Source organism: Phyllostomus hastatus, unplaced genomic scaffold (genome assembly GCF_019186645.2).
Source record: "Phyllostomus hastatus isolate PE091 unplaced genomic scaffold, TTU_PhHast_1.1 phas_contig_432, whole genome shotgun sequence".
NCBI lineage: Eukaryota > Metazoa > Chordata > Mammalia > Chiroptera > Phyllostomidae > Phyllostomus > Phyllostomus hastatus.
Window position 1 is genome coordinate 886,666 of NW_025333880.1, and position 15,269 is coordinate 901,934.

The window sequence follows — 15,269 nt, forward strand, 5'->3', positions numbered from 1 at the left end:
CAACTCTTTAATGGTTTTCCTGCATCAGAATGTTTAGAAGAGATGAAAAAATACTGAGCCAGGTGCTACCCCTGTAACTTCTAAATTAGCACAGTTAAGTGGACCCCTGGAATGATTAAGATTATTTTATGATTAAGATTATTTTCAGGTGATTCAGTTTTTTATCTGGGTTTGGAAACCGTTGGATTATATGACCCTTTTAAGGATCATATATACATTTATACATTTATAACTCAGTACATCTCAGCCTTGTACATTTATAACTCAGTCAGGTACTTAACAAACTCATTTATGGTATCCTGTGGACAAAATATGCAATATAAATTGAGACAAGTATGTCTAGGACAAAAAAAGGGTTTTGGATTCTAATTCTATTTCTATTATTTACTAGACTTACAAAAATTCCCTTAGCCTCTCAATAGCCTCATTTTAAAAGATTAATGATAACCATTTTATAGATTGATTCTGAAGTTTGAATGAAGTTACTTATGAAAAGTGTCACTCTGTCATGGTGTCTGTTGGGCTCTTTTCTAAATTTTGTAGTTCTGTGAATGCTGTACTTAGTGAGTGGAATTGTGGAACATTTACACACATTTAATGAATATGCACATATTCCCTATTGATTTTTAGTCTCAATGTGCTGTGTGAATCTATGGTCTTAATATTCTCTTTTGGTTCAGGTATTATAACTGGTATTTTAAAGGCAACAGGGGTGAAGAATAATGCCTTTCATTTGGTATTACTTGTAAGCGGAATATAACCCATATCTAATTTTTTCTACATTAAACATTTCAGATAAGAATTTTTAATTAACTATTATATATGGTGAGAGAGAATTAACTGTGTGCTTTATTTTATTTTATTACAGGTTTACAGAAACTGTGTAATTATTTATGAAAATGGAAAACTGTGAAGAAAGAAAAAGATAGCAGTTGGAGTTAAAATTCCTGGAGGAATATTTTGCTTTTGAGACATCAGCATTTAAAAACGATATGTTGATTTGGAAAGTCCTGGGAGTAAATTGCAAAATTCATTTTTTCCATTCAATCAATGGATTTTTAATCATTCCTTGGAGTCAATGAAGTTCAGAGACGGTGTGTGATGGGAAATGTGACATGCGGTCTCTTCCTATGATTGCATCTTGGATTAGTTTGCTGCTTTTTTGAAGAGATTCCATTTTGAAGGGTACGAACCTAATGTGATGGATTTATCTTCAGAGATGAACAGACATGGGAAGAATCCAGTGAGTCACAAGCTAGAAGATCAGAAGAAGGTAAGATAACTACATTTCCGTTTACGTGGTCCTTTTTGTTTATGTTTAAAGAGAATTTTGTAAATTGAAAATGAATGTGTTTTAAGAGATAAAATAACATACCATTTCTTGGAAATAAATCCTGCCACATAGCCAAGTGTTGTTATGGGCCTGGATTTCATTACCGTTTGGTGGTTTTGTTTCTAAAGTCTTCCGAACTCATCCATCCAGTAGATTGACGAAGGTTCCACTTTGTCCTCTTACTTTTGGCCTCATTTTGATGACCTGCTGGCCTTACCTCATGTGAACAGTTTTCTGAGATCCAGGGTGAAGGTTGAGTCGTGGGGCACCCCTGGAGTAAAGGAGCAAGTTAGAGCTCTCCCAGAAGAAAACACCTGCCTCCCTGCCATCAGATACCATGGCTGGCATTTGAAATTCTCCAGTTTTATCCTTGGGGAACTTCAACCTAAGCCTTCTCATGTTTCCAGCAAGCCTGGAAAGAGAGTCATGAGGCATGTGAGTTTTGGTCTCACTCTTCAGGTGTGGTGTTGGAGAAACTAATGGAAAAATAACAAGAAAGGACTGTGCTAATATATTTTTTAAAAATGGGGTTTGGAGAGCTTCTGAGTGAGAAGCTGGGAATTGAATACTAAGGGTTGCACTTAAGTCTCATTTTTCTACCTTTTTAGAAACTCTTACCTGCTAAACTGTTGTACTATAGTGAGAACCATCTAGAGAGCACTTATCAGAAGGGTCAGAGATGGTGCCCAGGAGAGAAAGCCCACTCATAATGAAGTATATTATATTTTGTGGTGCTTCATTGACTCCATTAGTATAGGAGCAGTGTGTGGGGCCCTGGTGGCTAAGGCATCAAAGCAAGTAATAATGAGATAATAGAAAGGGGATTTTTGTTAGACCTGGGTCTAAGGGGCATGATTAAGGCTTGTTTTCACATCTGTGTTAGAAAAAAATTTAGTAGTCATTTTGTACTCCCAGAAGACAACTAGCTTTTCACAGTTTTGGAGGTGGGAAGTTTAGAAGAGACCATACAGAGTCAATAGCTTATTAATTTGTTCTGATATTATGACCAATGCCTCTAGAATAGGGGCTATGGTGGTTCCTTTGTATCAGTTCAGGCAGAAATGGATGGATTATTTATGTCCAGTTTGGTTCATTCATTGGGTTTACCTGTAGTATAAGTAAATCTCAGAAAATACTAAGTACTATAAATACAAGATGCCCAGAACCAATTTTTACATCAATGCAGGTATAAATTTCTATACAAATAAGGGTATTACCAAGTAATACTGTTGGTGTTTTAAATGGTCAGCATTTTTTCCCTACTGGCACTAATGGTGTGAATCCAAGAGAGATGGCAAGAAAAATTTCCATCTAAAGCTCTATAATTTCTTAACTACTGAGGAGCCATTTAATTCCTTTTCTCTATCTACATTCTTAAAATGTCCTTAAATCTGACAGTAATTTGCCTATTGTACTGTGTGAAAGAATAAGGAAGTGGGTAGTAGGTAAGCAATTAATATTCTGAGTTCTAATTTTTGATAAAAGTTCTGGTTTTCTGGCAGGAAAGAAAGGACCTCTGCAGGTGCTATTTCTTTATTTCCTGAATAAGAGGTATTTTGTGCAAACACAGAGATTACAAGCTGAAGAATGAGATGAATTGTAACAGACATTCTGAAAATTCCTTGTATGGAACTTTAAACAATGGTCTATGATGATGCTGAGTTTCCCAGGCCTATTCACAAAGGACTGTTCAGCTAATAGAAATAGTAATAGAGTTTAGACAAACTACAGAAAGCCATGATTCCATGAAAAGGTTAAAATACCAGCTTGGTATTATGGGATAAGAGGATCCCATTTCACTGTAGCCTCACCTCCCAGTCTGTAGGGAGATGGAGAGGAGGGGAAGCAGTGAACATTAAATAGTGAGCAGTAGCAAGAAGGAAGACTGGGTTGTAATGAATTCCTAGCCACCCAACTGGTATAGGCATTCACTCTGAATAAGCTTGAAACTCAAGATACTGATCGATCAGTCGATCAGTACTTAAGATGCAAATTTGTTAAGTGTCAGCAAAAGTATCTAGTCCCAGTGACAGATTTGTGAGTTTGTCCTACAGAGGAAAATGAAATATAGTGTCATCAATCTTTGCAGACTAAGTTCTGGGCACAGCCCTGTCACCACAAAATTGAGGTTACAAGACCATTCATGTAATTACTTCAAGCGTTTGTAGTCTTTCATGATGATTTAATTTAACAAGCACAGTGTTGCTCATCAGTGAAATAAAATGCATTTATTCTTAGTCATGACTTAATCCAGAGGTGAAGCATCTTTCTGGTATTTCTGAAAAAAAAATGTGTTCTTTTCACAGTGTTTGACATATGGCAGATATTCAAGAAAAGATTCATAGAGCTGGCTTCAGCATAGCTTCCAATTTTGAATGCTGCACAACTGCTTTCTTGTTCAGTCTACAGTAGCTCACTGGCTTTGTTCTCAATTTAAAATAGTGTGGTTTTGTACCTATGCTCTGCTTCTGAGTAGAAACCATTAGGACACTGAGCATGTGTTTGTGAGGATGTGTTCTGCTGCAGTGAGTAGGTGAATGCCAAGCAAGAGGTCAGTTATGGAGTGCTTACTGCATACCATATACCACATGCTTACACTTTGTGATTCATTAAGAAAATACCTCCTACAGAGATAAAAGCTGCTTTTACCTCCTTAAGAGATTTGGTCCTGTAAAAATGATGATAAATTCTTCAAGAATATTTATACTAAATAAAAGAATACGTGTGTGTGTGTGTGTGTGTGTGTGTGTGTGTGTGCATTTCAACATTAAAGCATTTAAATATATGTGTGACATTTGGGGCTTTTTAAAAATAATGCCTGCTCACCTTACAATATGTGAACAGAAGAGGACCTAACTTGAAAGTTAAAGGTATTATACTCACACGTCCTGCCTGGAGTACTCTTTATTATGGATAAGCCAGAGGTGTGGATGTTCTAGAAGTTGAAAATACTTCTAAGAATCTCAAATCAACCTGGGCTAGTGTAGGGCTAGGTGGAACCTAGCTGCACTTTTGAGTCCTGTGTTGTTGGTTTTTTCAGTAGAATTTCATTACTTTTACCCCTTATGGGTTATTCCTGTTCTTTCTTGTTCTTGGCATTCAGCTCTTAGATTTGTCATGGCATCTCAAGGCTCCTGAATGTGTTTTACTTTTGAAAACTTGACCTTTTTATCCTTGTTTTCTCATTGATGCCAGTGAGGTTGGTTTATTGCTTTCCACTAATTTTATTGCTTTGTGGGATTATTTCTTCAAAAGCCCCCAGAAGAGTGAAAGCTCAATTGGCACAAATGCCACTGCTATATAATTAATTGTGACCTTGAACTGAAAAGCAGAGCTCAGTAGACTTTACTGTCAGTCTAATTGCAAGCACTTTGCAGTTCAGATAGCCTTGGGGCACAGCTTTATTGCTTCACGAATATTTTGTGTGTTAAACCAAAGCATTTGTCATAGTCAACAATTTATTAGGTACTACGAAGAGGGCAGCAGGGTACACATCTTGAAATTATGGCCATGGTAATGCAATAAATATTTGGTGACCTGTTGGGATTATTTTGTTTCTGTGTTCTCTACCCAGAAAGGGATGAACAGTATTGCACATATGTAGAGATATTTACTTTTATGAAAATGTCTAAAATTGATGCCATCTCTGTTTTTTACTTCCCAAAGTCATGTCTTTTATGATGTTAAGCAGTCAGTATTATTTTCACATTGCCATGCAAACTGCTCAAGATAAATTCCAGAATACCATGTCTGTCTGTCTAAGAGATAGCAATTATTTCAGAAATGACACACTCTGAGTATAGTGAAGAAGAGCAGAAAATCAGGCAAAATAAGAGAAATGATTATATTAATTATCAGAGGAGAGGATATTGATGTGGAAAATGCCTATTATATGGTAGACTTAAAATCCAGCTTAAGTGGAAGGTTAGATAAAGCATCATCTGCAAGTGGCAATGAGTTCTTTATCAATATTTATGCACACAGAGTAGTTTTCTTCTTATATTTTTCAATGGACATCAAATGGAAGTGTGGTGCAGGAACATATTTACATACACCTGTGTTAGGCTACTCTAGTAATTTTTTTAATGAGTAAAAATAATTGATCACTTTAAAGGTGGTGCAATTCTTATTTTACAGTTTTAAAATGTACTGATTCTTTTAAGTAAGTTAGACCATTTGTTGCATTTTCTTGCAGTGTTGGAAAATAGTATCAGAGTCAAGCAGTGTATTGGGACTATTCTCACGGGTGTTAAGGACAACTTGAAATTGTTTCTGTTAGAAACTGACTACAGATCTGTCTTAAGAGCAAATATGAAGATAAATCATGAAAAAAGAGAAGGCTTAGTTTAGATTCAGCCCTTTCACTTTTTGATCTTCCTGAAGGATGGACTCATTAAATGGTACTTTATTTTTATACATCTCTTTTCTGTGTGCGTGTGAGATCAGTTAAAAGGACCATGAGGGAGAATGACGTTTCTGAAGCAAAACCACATCATTTATTAATCATCTGATCCTGAAACAAGACAGCTAACATGAATGGATTGCCTGGGGTTTTCAACAAAAGTGGTTGGTCATCCAGAACTGAGTATCCAAACTTTTAGTGTTTGAAATACAGTGAGCAGCCATTCTGCAATGTTATTACACAAGTCTGAAATATATGTCCAAACACAAAAGTGAATGTCCAGTTCACAAAAAACTAGTACTGGAACTGTGATCTTCTGTGATGCCAGTTAAGACTGCCCTACTTTCTCCCTCTGTTCTGTCGTTTTTTTATAAAGGGATTCTGCGAATAGCCATCTCCCAGCCGCTTTGCCTGGAGTTCTTTAAGGATACATTGGACTAGGTGAGCTCCTTTTGTGGCTCAGAAGTGATTCTAGAAAATTCTCTCTCAGATCTGAATTTGGATAGGCAGGTCTCAAACAAACTTCAGAAAGTTTGTATGGCCACGTGCTGTTTTGCTCCTGGCAGCACACATTTTCAGTGCAAACAGACTTGGGATGACAGAAACAACTGGAAATAGTCAAAAGCGAGTATGTATATCATGCTTCATGTTTCTACTCCTTTGTTCTGAACTAACCATGTTGTTTTTCTTCATTGGTGGATTTAAGGTGTCAACAGATAAAATGACCGTATAATCTTCATATCGACAAATAGGCCTGCGGTACATGATATTTCAGTTATGTGACATATATTTTGAACATCTGAAGGCAAGATACGTAAATTGTTATTAATGTTACTACTTTTTGTAAATTCGGGCAGTAGGGGGGCTGAGTCACCTGGGTGATTTAACATTGTGCCAAAAAACTTTGCATAAGACGTGGTGCATGAGCGGGCGCATTGTCGTGGTGAAGCTGCTAATCACGAAATGCCTGTAACTGCGGCCTTTGAATCATGTGATGTTTCCACAGAGGAATGTTCAAGCTTAACACAAAATTTGATGCAGATCATTGTTCTATTCTCTCAGTCACTTTGAATGTGATGGCCACACAGTACACTTGCTCACTCAATGGCATCTACTGCCCCCACTGGCTAGTGCAGTGAAATTGTCATTGTTCACACATGTGCATTCCAGTCTACTCTCCTTGGCTGCCAGATTACACTGATGTCATGCAAACCATTCTCATTATATTGACAATGGTTGAACTTTTTCCAGACAGATCTTGTTGTATATCTTTTTAAAGTAAATATATTTTGTGGCCTGTTTTGAATAGAAACCATATAATTGTCAGCTTCTCTACAATTGTATTTCTAAAGGGGCTGGAACTTTCCTCTCTTTGACTATATGGATATATACATTTCAACATAGCACAGTCATTTTAAAACAATGATTCAACCATGTCCTATCACCTCTCTTGAGGTTTCAGGTGAGTATAACCAGGTGGACTGAGATTCCACAAAACTTAACCCTGAGGCAGCTAAGTGGAAGAAAACCTGTGAATGTATGCAAAGGTACCATTGAAGAGTATTTAGTATCAAAGTCAGGACACCAGACTTCTGTCTGTTCTTTTCCCAGTGCCAAAGATTTGAGACTAATCACAAAATAAGAATATGAGTTAACACTAGAATGGGGTGGGGTACAGGAATAAGATGCATAAGCAGAGAAAGAGTCAGACATGTGTTGGTAATGAGCTGATATGCCTGATTTGTTTCTGTGGACAGCAGGCTACCTGCTGGTGAACAGAGCCATCTGATTTAATAGCATTAGTACAGAGTGGACAACAGTTTTTGCATCTTCCTTACGTAGGGGCTGACCAAAGATCTCCAACACTGATGATATTCAATGAATACACAATGGCTAGGATTAGAGTTACATGAAACAAAGCAGGCTTAATGATATTTTATAAAAACTGTGAATATAAGAAATTTTTCAATTTTATGTGCAAATTTAGAAAATTTGAATGAGAAATAAGCAGAAAACCATTGACAGCTTTGATCTTCAAAGTATGTTGTTGTGAGGAGCTGTATCACTTATCTGGGAGCATATAAGTAATGCAGAGTCTCTGGCCCTACACTAAACCTGCTGAATCAGAATGTACATTTGAACAAGATCCTCTGGTGAGTCTAATGCACAGCAATCTGGGTTCTTTGAGGAACAGTGCCCTAGAGACCATGTCCCAGAGCTCATCAGTGGGAGTAAACTTAATCTACTCCCACCGATTACAATAAAATGCCCTTTCTTTTCTTTTATAAAACACTTTTAACCTTTCTTTTTTTTCCCATTACCGTTTATCCCCCTTATACCCTCATCTATTTACACCCACCCTCTCCACTCCACTGCAAGCACCACACTGTGGTTCATGTCCATGAGTCCCTTTTCTTTTTTGCTCAATCCCTCTACTCCCTAACCACCCCCTCCCAGAGCTCTCAATCTGCTCTCTAAGTCTGTCTTTATCATTAGATTCTACATATGAGTGAAATCATATGGTACTTGTCTTTCTTTGACTGGCTTATTTCACTTAGCATAATGTTCTCCAGGTCCATCCATGCTGCTGCAAAGGGTAAAACTTTCTTTTCTTTTATGGTCAAATGGTATTCCACTGTGTAAATGTCCCATAGTTGTTTTATCCACTCATCAATTGACGGACACTTGGCTGCTTCCAAATCTTGGAAATTGTAAATAATGCTGCAATTAACAGAGGGGTGCTTATATTTTCTCAAATTAGTGTTTTGGTTTTCTTCAGATAAATTCCTAGAAGTGGAATTGCTGGGCCATAAGGCATTCCGGTTGTTTTTTTTTTTTTTAATTTTTTGAGCTAACTCCATATTGCTTTCTATAGTGGTTAAACCAATTTGCATTCCTACCAACAGTGCAAAAGGCTTCCTCTTTCTCCACACTCTGGCCAGCACTTATTGTTTGTTGATTTATTGATGATAGCCATTCTGCCAGGTATCAGATGATATCTCATTGTGATTTTAATTTGCATTTTCTGATGATTAGTGATGGTGAGCATCTCTTCGTATGTCTGTTGGCCATCTGTATGTCTTCTTTGGAAAAGCATCTATTCAGGTCCTTTGCCCCTTTTTAAAATTGGATTGTTTGTTTTTCTTGGTGTTCAGTTTTAGAAGTCTTCATAAATTTTGGATATTAACCCCTTATCAGATGTATCAGCAGATATGCTCTCCCATACAGTGGGTTGTCTTTTTTATTTTGTTGATTGTTTCCTTTGCTGTGCAAGAACTTTTTAGTTTGATGTAGTCCCATTTGTTCATTTTTTCTTTTGTTCCCATTGCCTAAAGAGATATATCAGATAAAATATTGCTATGAACAATGTCCAAGATTTTGCTGCTTGTTTTCTTCTAGGATTTTTATGGTTTCAGTATTTTCAAGTTTCTGTCTCTCTTCCTGACTCGCCTCTGCGTATTTACTGGAATAATCAACCAAATAAACTGTTTGCATCATTGTTTCAGGATATGCTATGGGGAAACCTAAGCTAAGACATTCTGTACTGATAATTCTGGAATCCACACAGTTACTCGTTTCAATCAACTAATGTTGGATTCTATGTTAACACAGCTCTTTGGAATTAAAATTTTTAAGAATTCTTTTTATCACTTTCATTCATTCTTATTTTATTCTTGGATATCCAGAGGGCATATCCAGATAGAAGGTAATATCAACACTTATACAGCATGGCTGACCCTGACTCATAAACACTCAATGGACAGGTGACTCACTCATAGGACAGCTGCTGCCAGCACCCATTCTAACCCTGTTGTTGATGGCTTCTGCAGCTGAAATTGTCCCAAGCAGGTGCTGAAGGAGCTGCCAGCACTAAAAAATGAACAAAGCACAGTGACGACATCTCCACTGGTGTTTGAGGTTTAGGATAGTTTTTATGTTAAATCCTCCTATTCACTCCTCTTTCCCTTTGGAGTTCCCTGCTGAGGCACTATATATACACAAAACAATAGCTAAATGGTAACAAAGGACTAGCATTATGAAAAGAATACGTATATTATAAATGTCTCCAAACTCTCCTAGAAATAGATGATCTTCTCTCAGAAGCTGTGGGGCCTTAGGTCCAGAAGCCAAATACAGTTTTTCTTGTTCCTCAAAGTAGAATCACCTCTCCACTGAGCAGACTTGAAAATGCTAATCAAGTCAGATGCGTAGATGAGGATGCACAGAGAAAGCCTTCCCAAAGAGGAGGACCCTGTTAGATGAGCTTATCACAAATGAGCAAAGCAATGGGAAAAAATGGTGATGCCCATGACTCTACCCTTAGCAGAAAGACACATTGCCCAGTAATAAAACATGGCCCACAATTTCAATCATGACCTGGCCAATAAGGCCACTGATGTCTTTGGGGAGATTTAGTAAAAAGAAATGTAGTAAATAGTTAATAGCAAACAATCCAGAATAAGACTGCTGGTGTTTGGTTCTTGGCTCTGGCACTGTGTCAAATTACTCAACTTGTCTTCTTCTACTTTTCTCACTTGTGTTTTTTTCATATAATGGGACTATTGAAAATAATTATATATAAAGCATTTGGAACAATGCCTTGTGCCTAGAAAACATGTAGTAACTGATAGCTATCAGGGATGAACTAAGGGGTTGGATGTGGTCTCCTCTCTGTGGGCAGAAGCCAGGATGTAAGTGGAAGGGAATTGTTCCTCTCCTCTCATCACCTGGCTTCTGCCCTGTGAGGAAATGCTGGTGCTGAATGATTTCCTGGTTAGCTCTAATCTCTCTCTCTCTCTCTCTCTCTCTCTCTCTCTCTCTCTCTCTCTCTCTCTCTCTCTCTCTCTCTCACACACACACACACACACACACACACACACAGATTTAGAACCAATCAACCAGTCCTGGATTATTCCCCCAAGCCCTAGGGCAGAATTTCCCTGTGGGTCTATGTGAGCATTCTCTCCTGATTTATATGGGACTTGGTGTTAATGGTTCACCTGATACCAAGTCAAGTCTAGGCTTGCTTATTTTCTGCAGTCACAGGGAAGTTGGTGCTCAGGATATTTTATCTTAAAATATGGGTATAGAATCAACCACATGTGACTGACTCACACTTAGAGTCAGTTAGAAGAGAAGTTTGTGAGTTTAAAGACATTATTCCCCTTAGGATAACAAATTTGATAAACCAAAATATTTTCTGGCCTTAGCATGCTGACAAGCACAAAGTTATCCTTAATTCATGGCACATTTTAAATAAGAATTTACTTTTTAAGTCCTAAATATTAGCATGAATTATATTTCTATTTTCAAGAGGAGAAAAAGAACAATGAACATGGAGAAGATTCCAAGTGCATTAATTAAAGCACGCCTTTCTTTTCCCTATTATTTCCAAAATAAGATTGAGAATGTAAAAATTGTATATAACAGTGATGTGTAATAAACTGTAGAGGACTTCTGGCCAACAGGGAGGCATAGGTAGATATATTTTGCCTCTTTGCACAACCAAAAGGAGGATAACAACAAATTTAAAAACAAAAAACATCCAGAACTGCCAGAAAATCAAACTGTATGGAAGTCGAACAACCAAGGAGTTAAAGAAGAAACATTAATCTAGACTGGTAGAAGGGGTGGAGACAGGCAGTTGGGGCAGAGAGGATGTGCAGCAAGGCAGCAGCTGGAGGGTTGGGTGGGTGAGGCAGGGGCAGGTGGACTGGATGGTCTCACATTCACCTACAGATAAACCAGGAGGAACAACTGGGAAGCTAGACAGATCACACAACCCAGGGTTTCTCCCCAGCAAAAGAAAGTCTCTAAACCTCCTGTGAAAACCTGTGGGTGTTACAGTGGCAGAAGAAACTCCCAGTCTCACAGGAGAGTTTGTTGGAGAGACCCACAGTATTATAGGACATATAGAAACTCACCCACCTAGGAACCAGCACCAGAAGTGCCCAATTTCAGAAGTGACTGAAACCTGGCAAGAGCCCAGCAAGCAGCATTGTTTCCTCTTGGACCCTTCTCCCACATACAGCACCACAATGCAGTGATATGGGTTGCCCTGTCCTGGCAGGTACATAAGGCTCTTTCCCTTATGATATTACAAGTGAACTGAGACAAAGAAAAAAGGCCCAAATGAAAGAACAGATCAAAGCTCCTAAAACAGAGCTAAGTGATGAAGAGATAGCCAACCTATCAGATACACAGTTCAAAACATTGGTAATTGGGATGCTCCCAGAAATGATTGAGTATGGTCACAAAATACAGGAAGAAGTGAAGGCTATGCAAAGTGAAATAAAGGAAAATGTACAGGGAACCAATAGTGAAGGGAAGGAAACTGGGACTCAAATCAATGATTTGGACTAGAAGGAAGAAATAAACATTCAACCAGAACAGAATGAAGAAAAGAATTCAAAAAAATGAGGAGAGGCTTAGGAACCTCCAGGACAACTTTAAATGTTCCAATATCTGAATCATAGGGGTACCAGAAGGAGAAGAGAAATAGCATGAAATTGAAAACTTATTTGAAAAAATAATGGAGTATTTCCCTAATCTGGCAAAGGAAATTGACTTCCAGGAAGTCCGGGAAGCCTAGAGAGTCCCAAAGAAGTTGGACTCAAGGAATTACACACCAAGGCACATCATAATTACATTAGCCAAGATGAAAGACCAGGAGAGAATCTTAAAAGCAGCAAGAGAAAAGAAGACAGTTACCTACAAAGGAGTTCCCATAAGATTATCAGCTGATTTTTCAAAAGAAACCTTATAGGCAGAAGGTGCTTGAAAGAAGTATTCCAAGTCATGAAAGGCAAGAATCGACATCGAAGATTACTCTATCCAGAAAAGCTATCATTTAGAATGGAAGGGCAGATAAAGTGCTTTCCAGATAAGGTCAAGTTAAAGGAGTTCATCATCATCAAGCCTTTATTATATGAAATGTTAAAGGGGCTTACCTAAGAAAACCAAGATAAAAAGTATGAACAGAAAAATGACAACAAAGTCACAACTATCAACAACTGAACCTAAAAAAAAAAAAACAAAACAAAAGCAAACAACTAGAACAAGAACAGAATCACAGAAATGGAGATCACATGGAGGGTTATCGGTGGGAGAGGAGTGGGGCAACTGGGGGGAAAGGTACAGGAAATAAGAAGTACAAATGGTAGGTACAAAATAGACAGGGGGAGGTTAAGAATAGTATGGGAAATGGAGAAGCCAAAGAACTTATATATACAACCCATGAACATGACATGAACTAAGTGCAGGGGTGGTGGGGAATGTTGGAGGGTCTAGGGCAGAGGGGATTGAAAGAGAGAAAAGAATGGAATAACTGTAATAGAATAATCAATAAGATATACTTAAAAATAAAATGTGTTACCCACAATAACTTAGAAAAAACAAAATATATGTAGTGAGGTGTTAATTGTAGGTATATGTGTTAATTGTAGATAAGTGTGTTGACTCTAAAATTTTTTCAACATTTCTGTATGCTTGAAAATATGAATAAAGCCACATCTAGAAATGCATTAAAAAGGTGTGATGCTTACTTTCAAGGTATGTACAATCTAGTAAACATCTGTAGGTTTTCTGCCTTACTTCCTTGAGCTTGATCCTCTCCTCAGTGTAACTTGGGCATCAAAAGAACTTTGAGGATTTTAGAGGAATTAGGGGAGGATGACTCAGGACTAGTAGCTAACACTACTAGTCTTTTAGCTTCACAAGGTCCTTTTTTCAGTGGGCTTGGGATTCTAAGCTGCTTTTCTTTTATATGGGAAGTACACACACAATTTTCAATAACCACCTTTAAAAACTTTAGGACTCCACTCCATGTGTATTCATTTTTTCCTTGACTAAAGACTAAACTCTGTGTATTCAATCATTTGTATATTTTTCAGAAGAGCACAATGACTGTGCTCCAGTTTGCATATGGAGATGTCATTTCTAAGCATTCGTACAATAAAAGCATATATCTTTTAATTATTTTTTGAATAATCATTCATGCTCAGTTTTTTCATACTTTGTAGAATAAACTATCCTTGATAAATGTTTCATGATACATATTACCCTGGACAGTATAATTGGTTAAAACTTTATTTAAAATGTGTAGTGTTATGTTGCCTGTTTAGAAGCAATTTTGGTGATTGTTTTTGCACAATAATAAAGTAGTTTCTTAGTGCCCAAAGGACATGCTTTTTGGCTAGGAATGTTCTACAGTACATTCTGAAGGCTCTGTGTAGTGCCTGCTATCTTTCAATTAACCAACCAAGTTTCCACAAGTCATTGTTTCAGAGATAGAGATGGAGGGTAGTAGATTCAGGCTAGTAATGCTGATCTTAATGTAGTATATGTTGTACTTTCACATAGTATTTTGTTTAAAGATGGAAATTATCAATTTAAGAATTGAAGAAAGATTTAAAGGATACAGTATTTTGGCTGAATTCAGTGTGTAATTGTGTATTTATGGAGTGCCTATATTAGTGCTTTGTGGTGGGTAACAGTAATACATTTCACTGTGTTAACCACATTACTGATGAGTTTATGTATTTATATCCATCACCCTCCCACACACACACACACACATAGCAAAGTGGGCTAGGCTCCTAATTCATATTTTAATAGCAACCTGTAGTTTGCAAAGCACTTTTTCTTGCGTTTCTGTCCACCCTTAAAGCTCTGGAGCTATAGATGAGATATTCTTTATGTCCAGTCTATTTACAGGCTTGTCCAAGGTTAGAAAACTCAGCAGACAGCATGTTTTTACTTTGCTTAGTGGTCTATGGTTTTACATTACATTTTTATCTACCTATGTTTAACATGTTTTCTCTGTATGTGGAAATTATATATCAAGTTATTTCTTTTTAAAAAACATAATTTATTAATACTTTGTTAAATATCTGAAGTACATGAATCTACAGAAGCCTTTCTAGTTTTCTTATTAAACTTTGATGCTGCATGAGTCTGAGTATGATATACTTACTTTGAGCAAATTTTTTTCTAGAGGTACTCCCAAAATGATTTTGAAAAGAGGTGAAAAATGAGAGTCCAGATTTGAGGAACTGCTAATTTTTTGTTGGCATTCAACCTGATTTGGTCACATTAGACTGTTCACATTTGGGAATTTAGATTCAAAGTTTTCCTGTATCTTATTTAAGGTGACTGATTTCATTACAGCGTATCAGGAAACCTCATTTAATTGTTAGGGAAATAAGCAATAAGGAACACAGGTCACATTGAAGTTTGATAAGCTATGCAGACAAAAATTGTCAGTCCACACAGGTAGGGCCACACTCCATCTCAGCTTCTCAGTTTCACCAGCTCATCAACCACCAGATAAAGCATAAAGCTTGGCTCCCTGCTCTCCTGGCTGTGCCTGTGAGACAGGTAAGTACACGCAGGTGTGTGAGCCCCCGTGCTGCCCTGGAGTGAGGCGGGATGTTTGATTGGACCAGGTTCACATTCAGAATTTGGTCACCATAGTGAATGTGAATGAGAAGTGGCCCATCCCAGAGGTAAAGTTGCTACCCAATTTCAAGGTAT

At 37.5% G+C, this 15,269-nt stretch overlaps 1 protein-coding gene across 3 annotated transcripts in view; it reads left to right on the forward strand.

Annotated features, from left to right (window-relative positions):
- Positions 1-15,269, forward strand: part of NAV3 (neuron navigator 3) — a 786,639-nt gene that overhangs the window by 235,606 nt on the left and 535,764 nt on the right. For all 3 annotated transcript variants that reach the window (XM_045844968.1, XM_045844966.1, XM_045844967.1), the window contains exon 2: positions 869-1,273. In XM_045844968.1, the coding sequence (XP_045700924.1) occupies positions 1,202-1,273 (72 nt within the window). In that variant the 5' untranslated portion in view covers positions 869-1,201. The remainder of the gene's footprint in view (positions 1-868; positions 1,274-15,269) is intronic.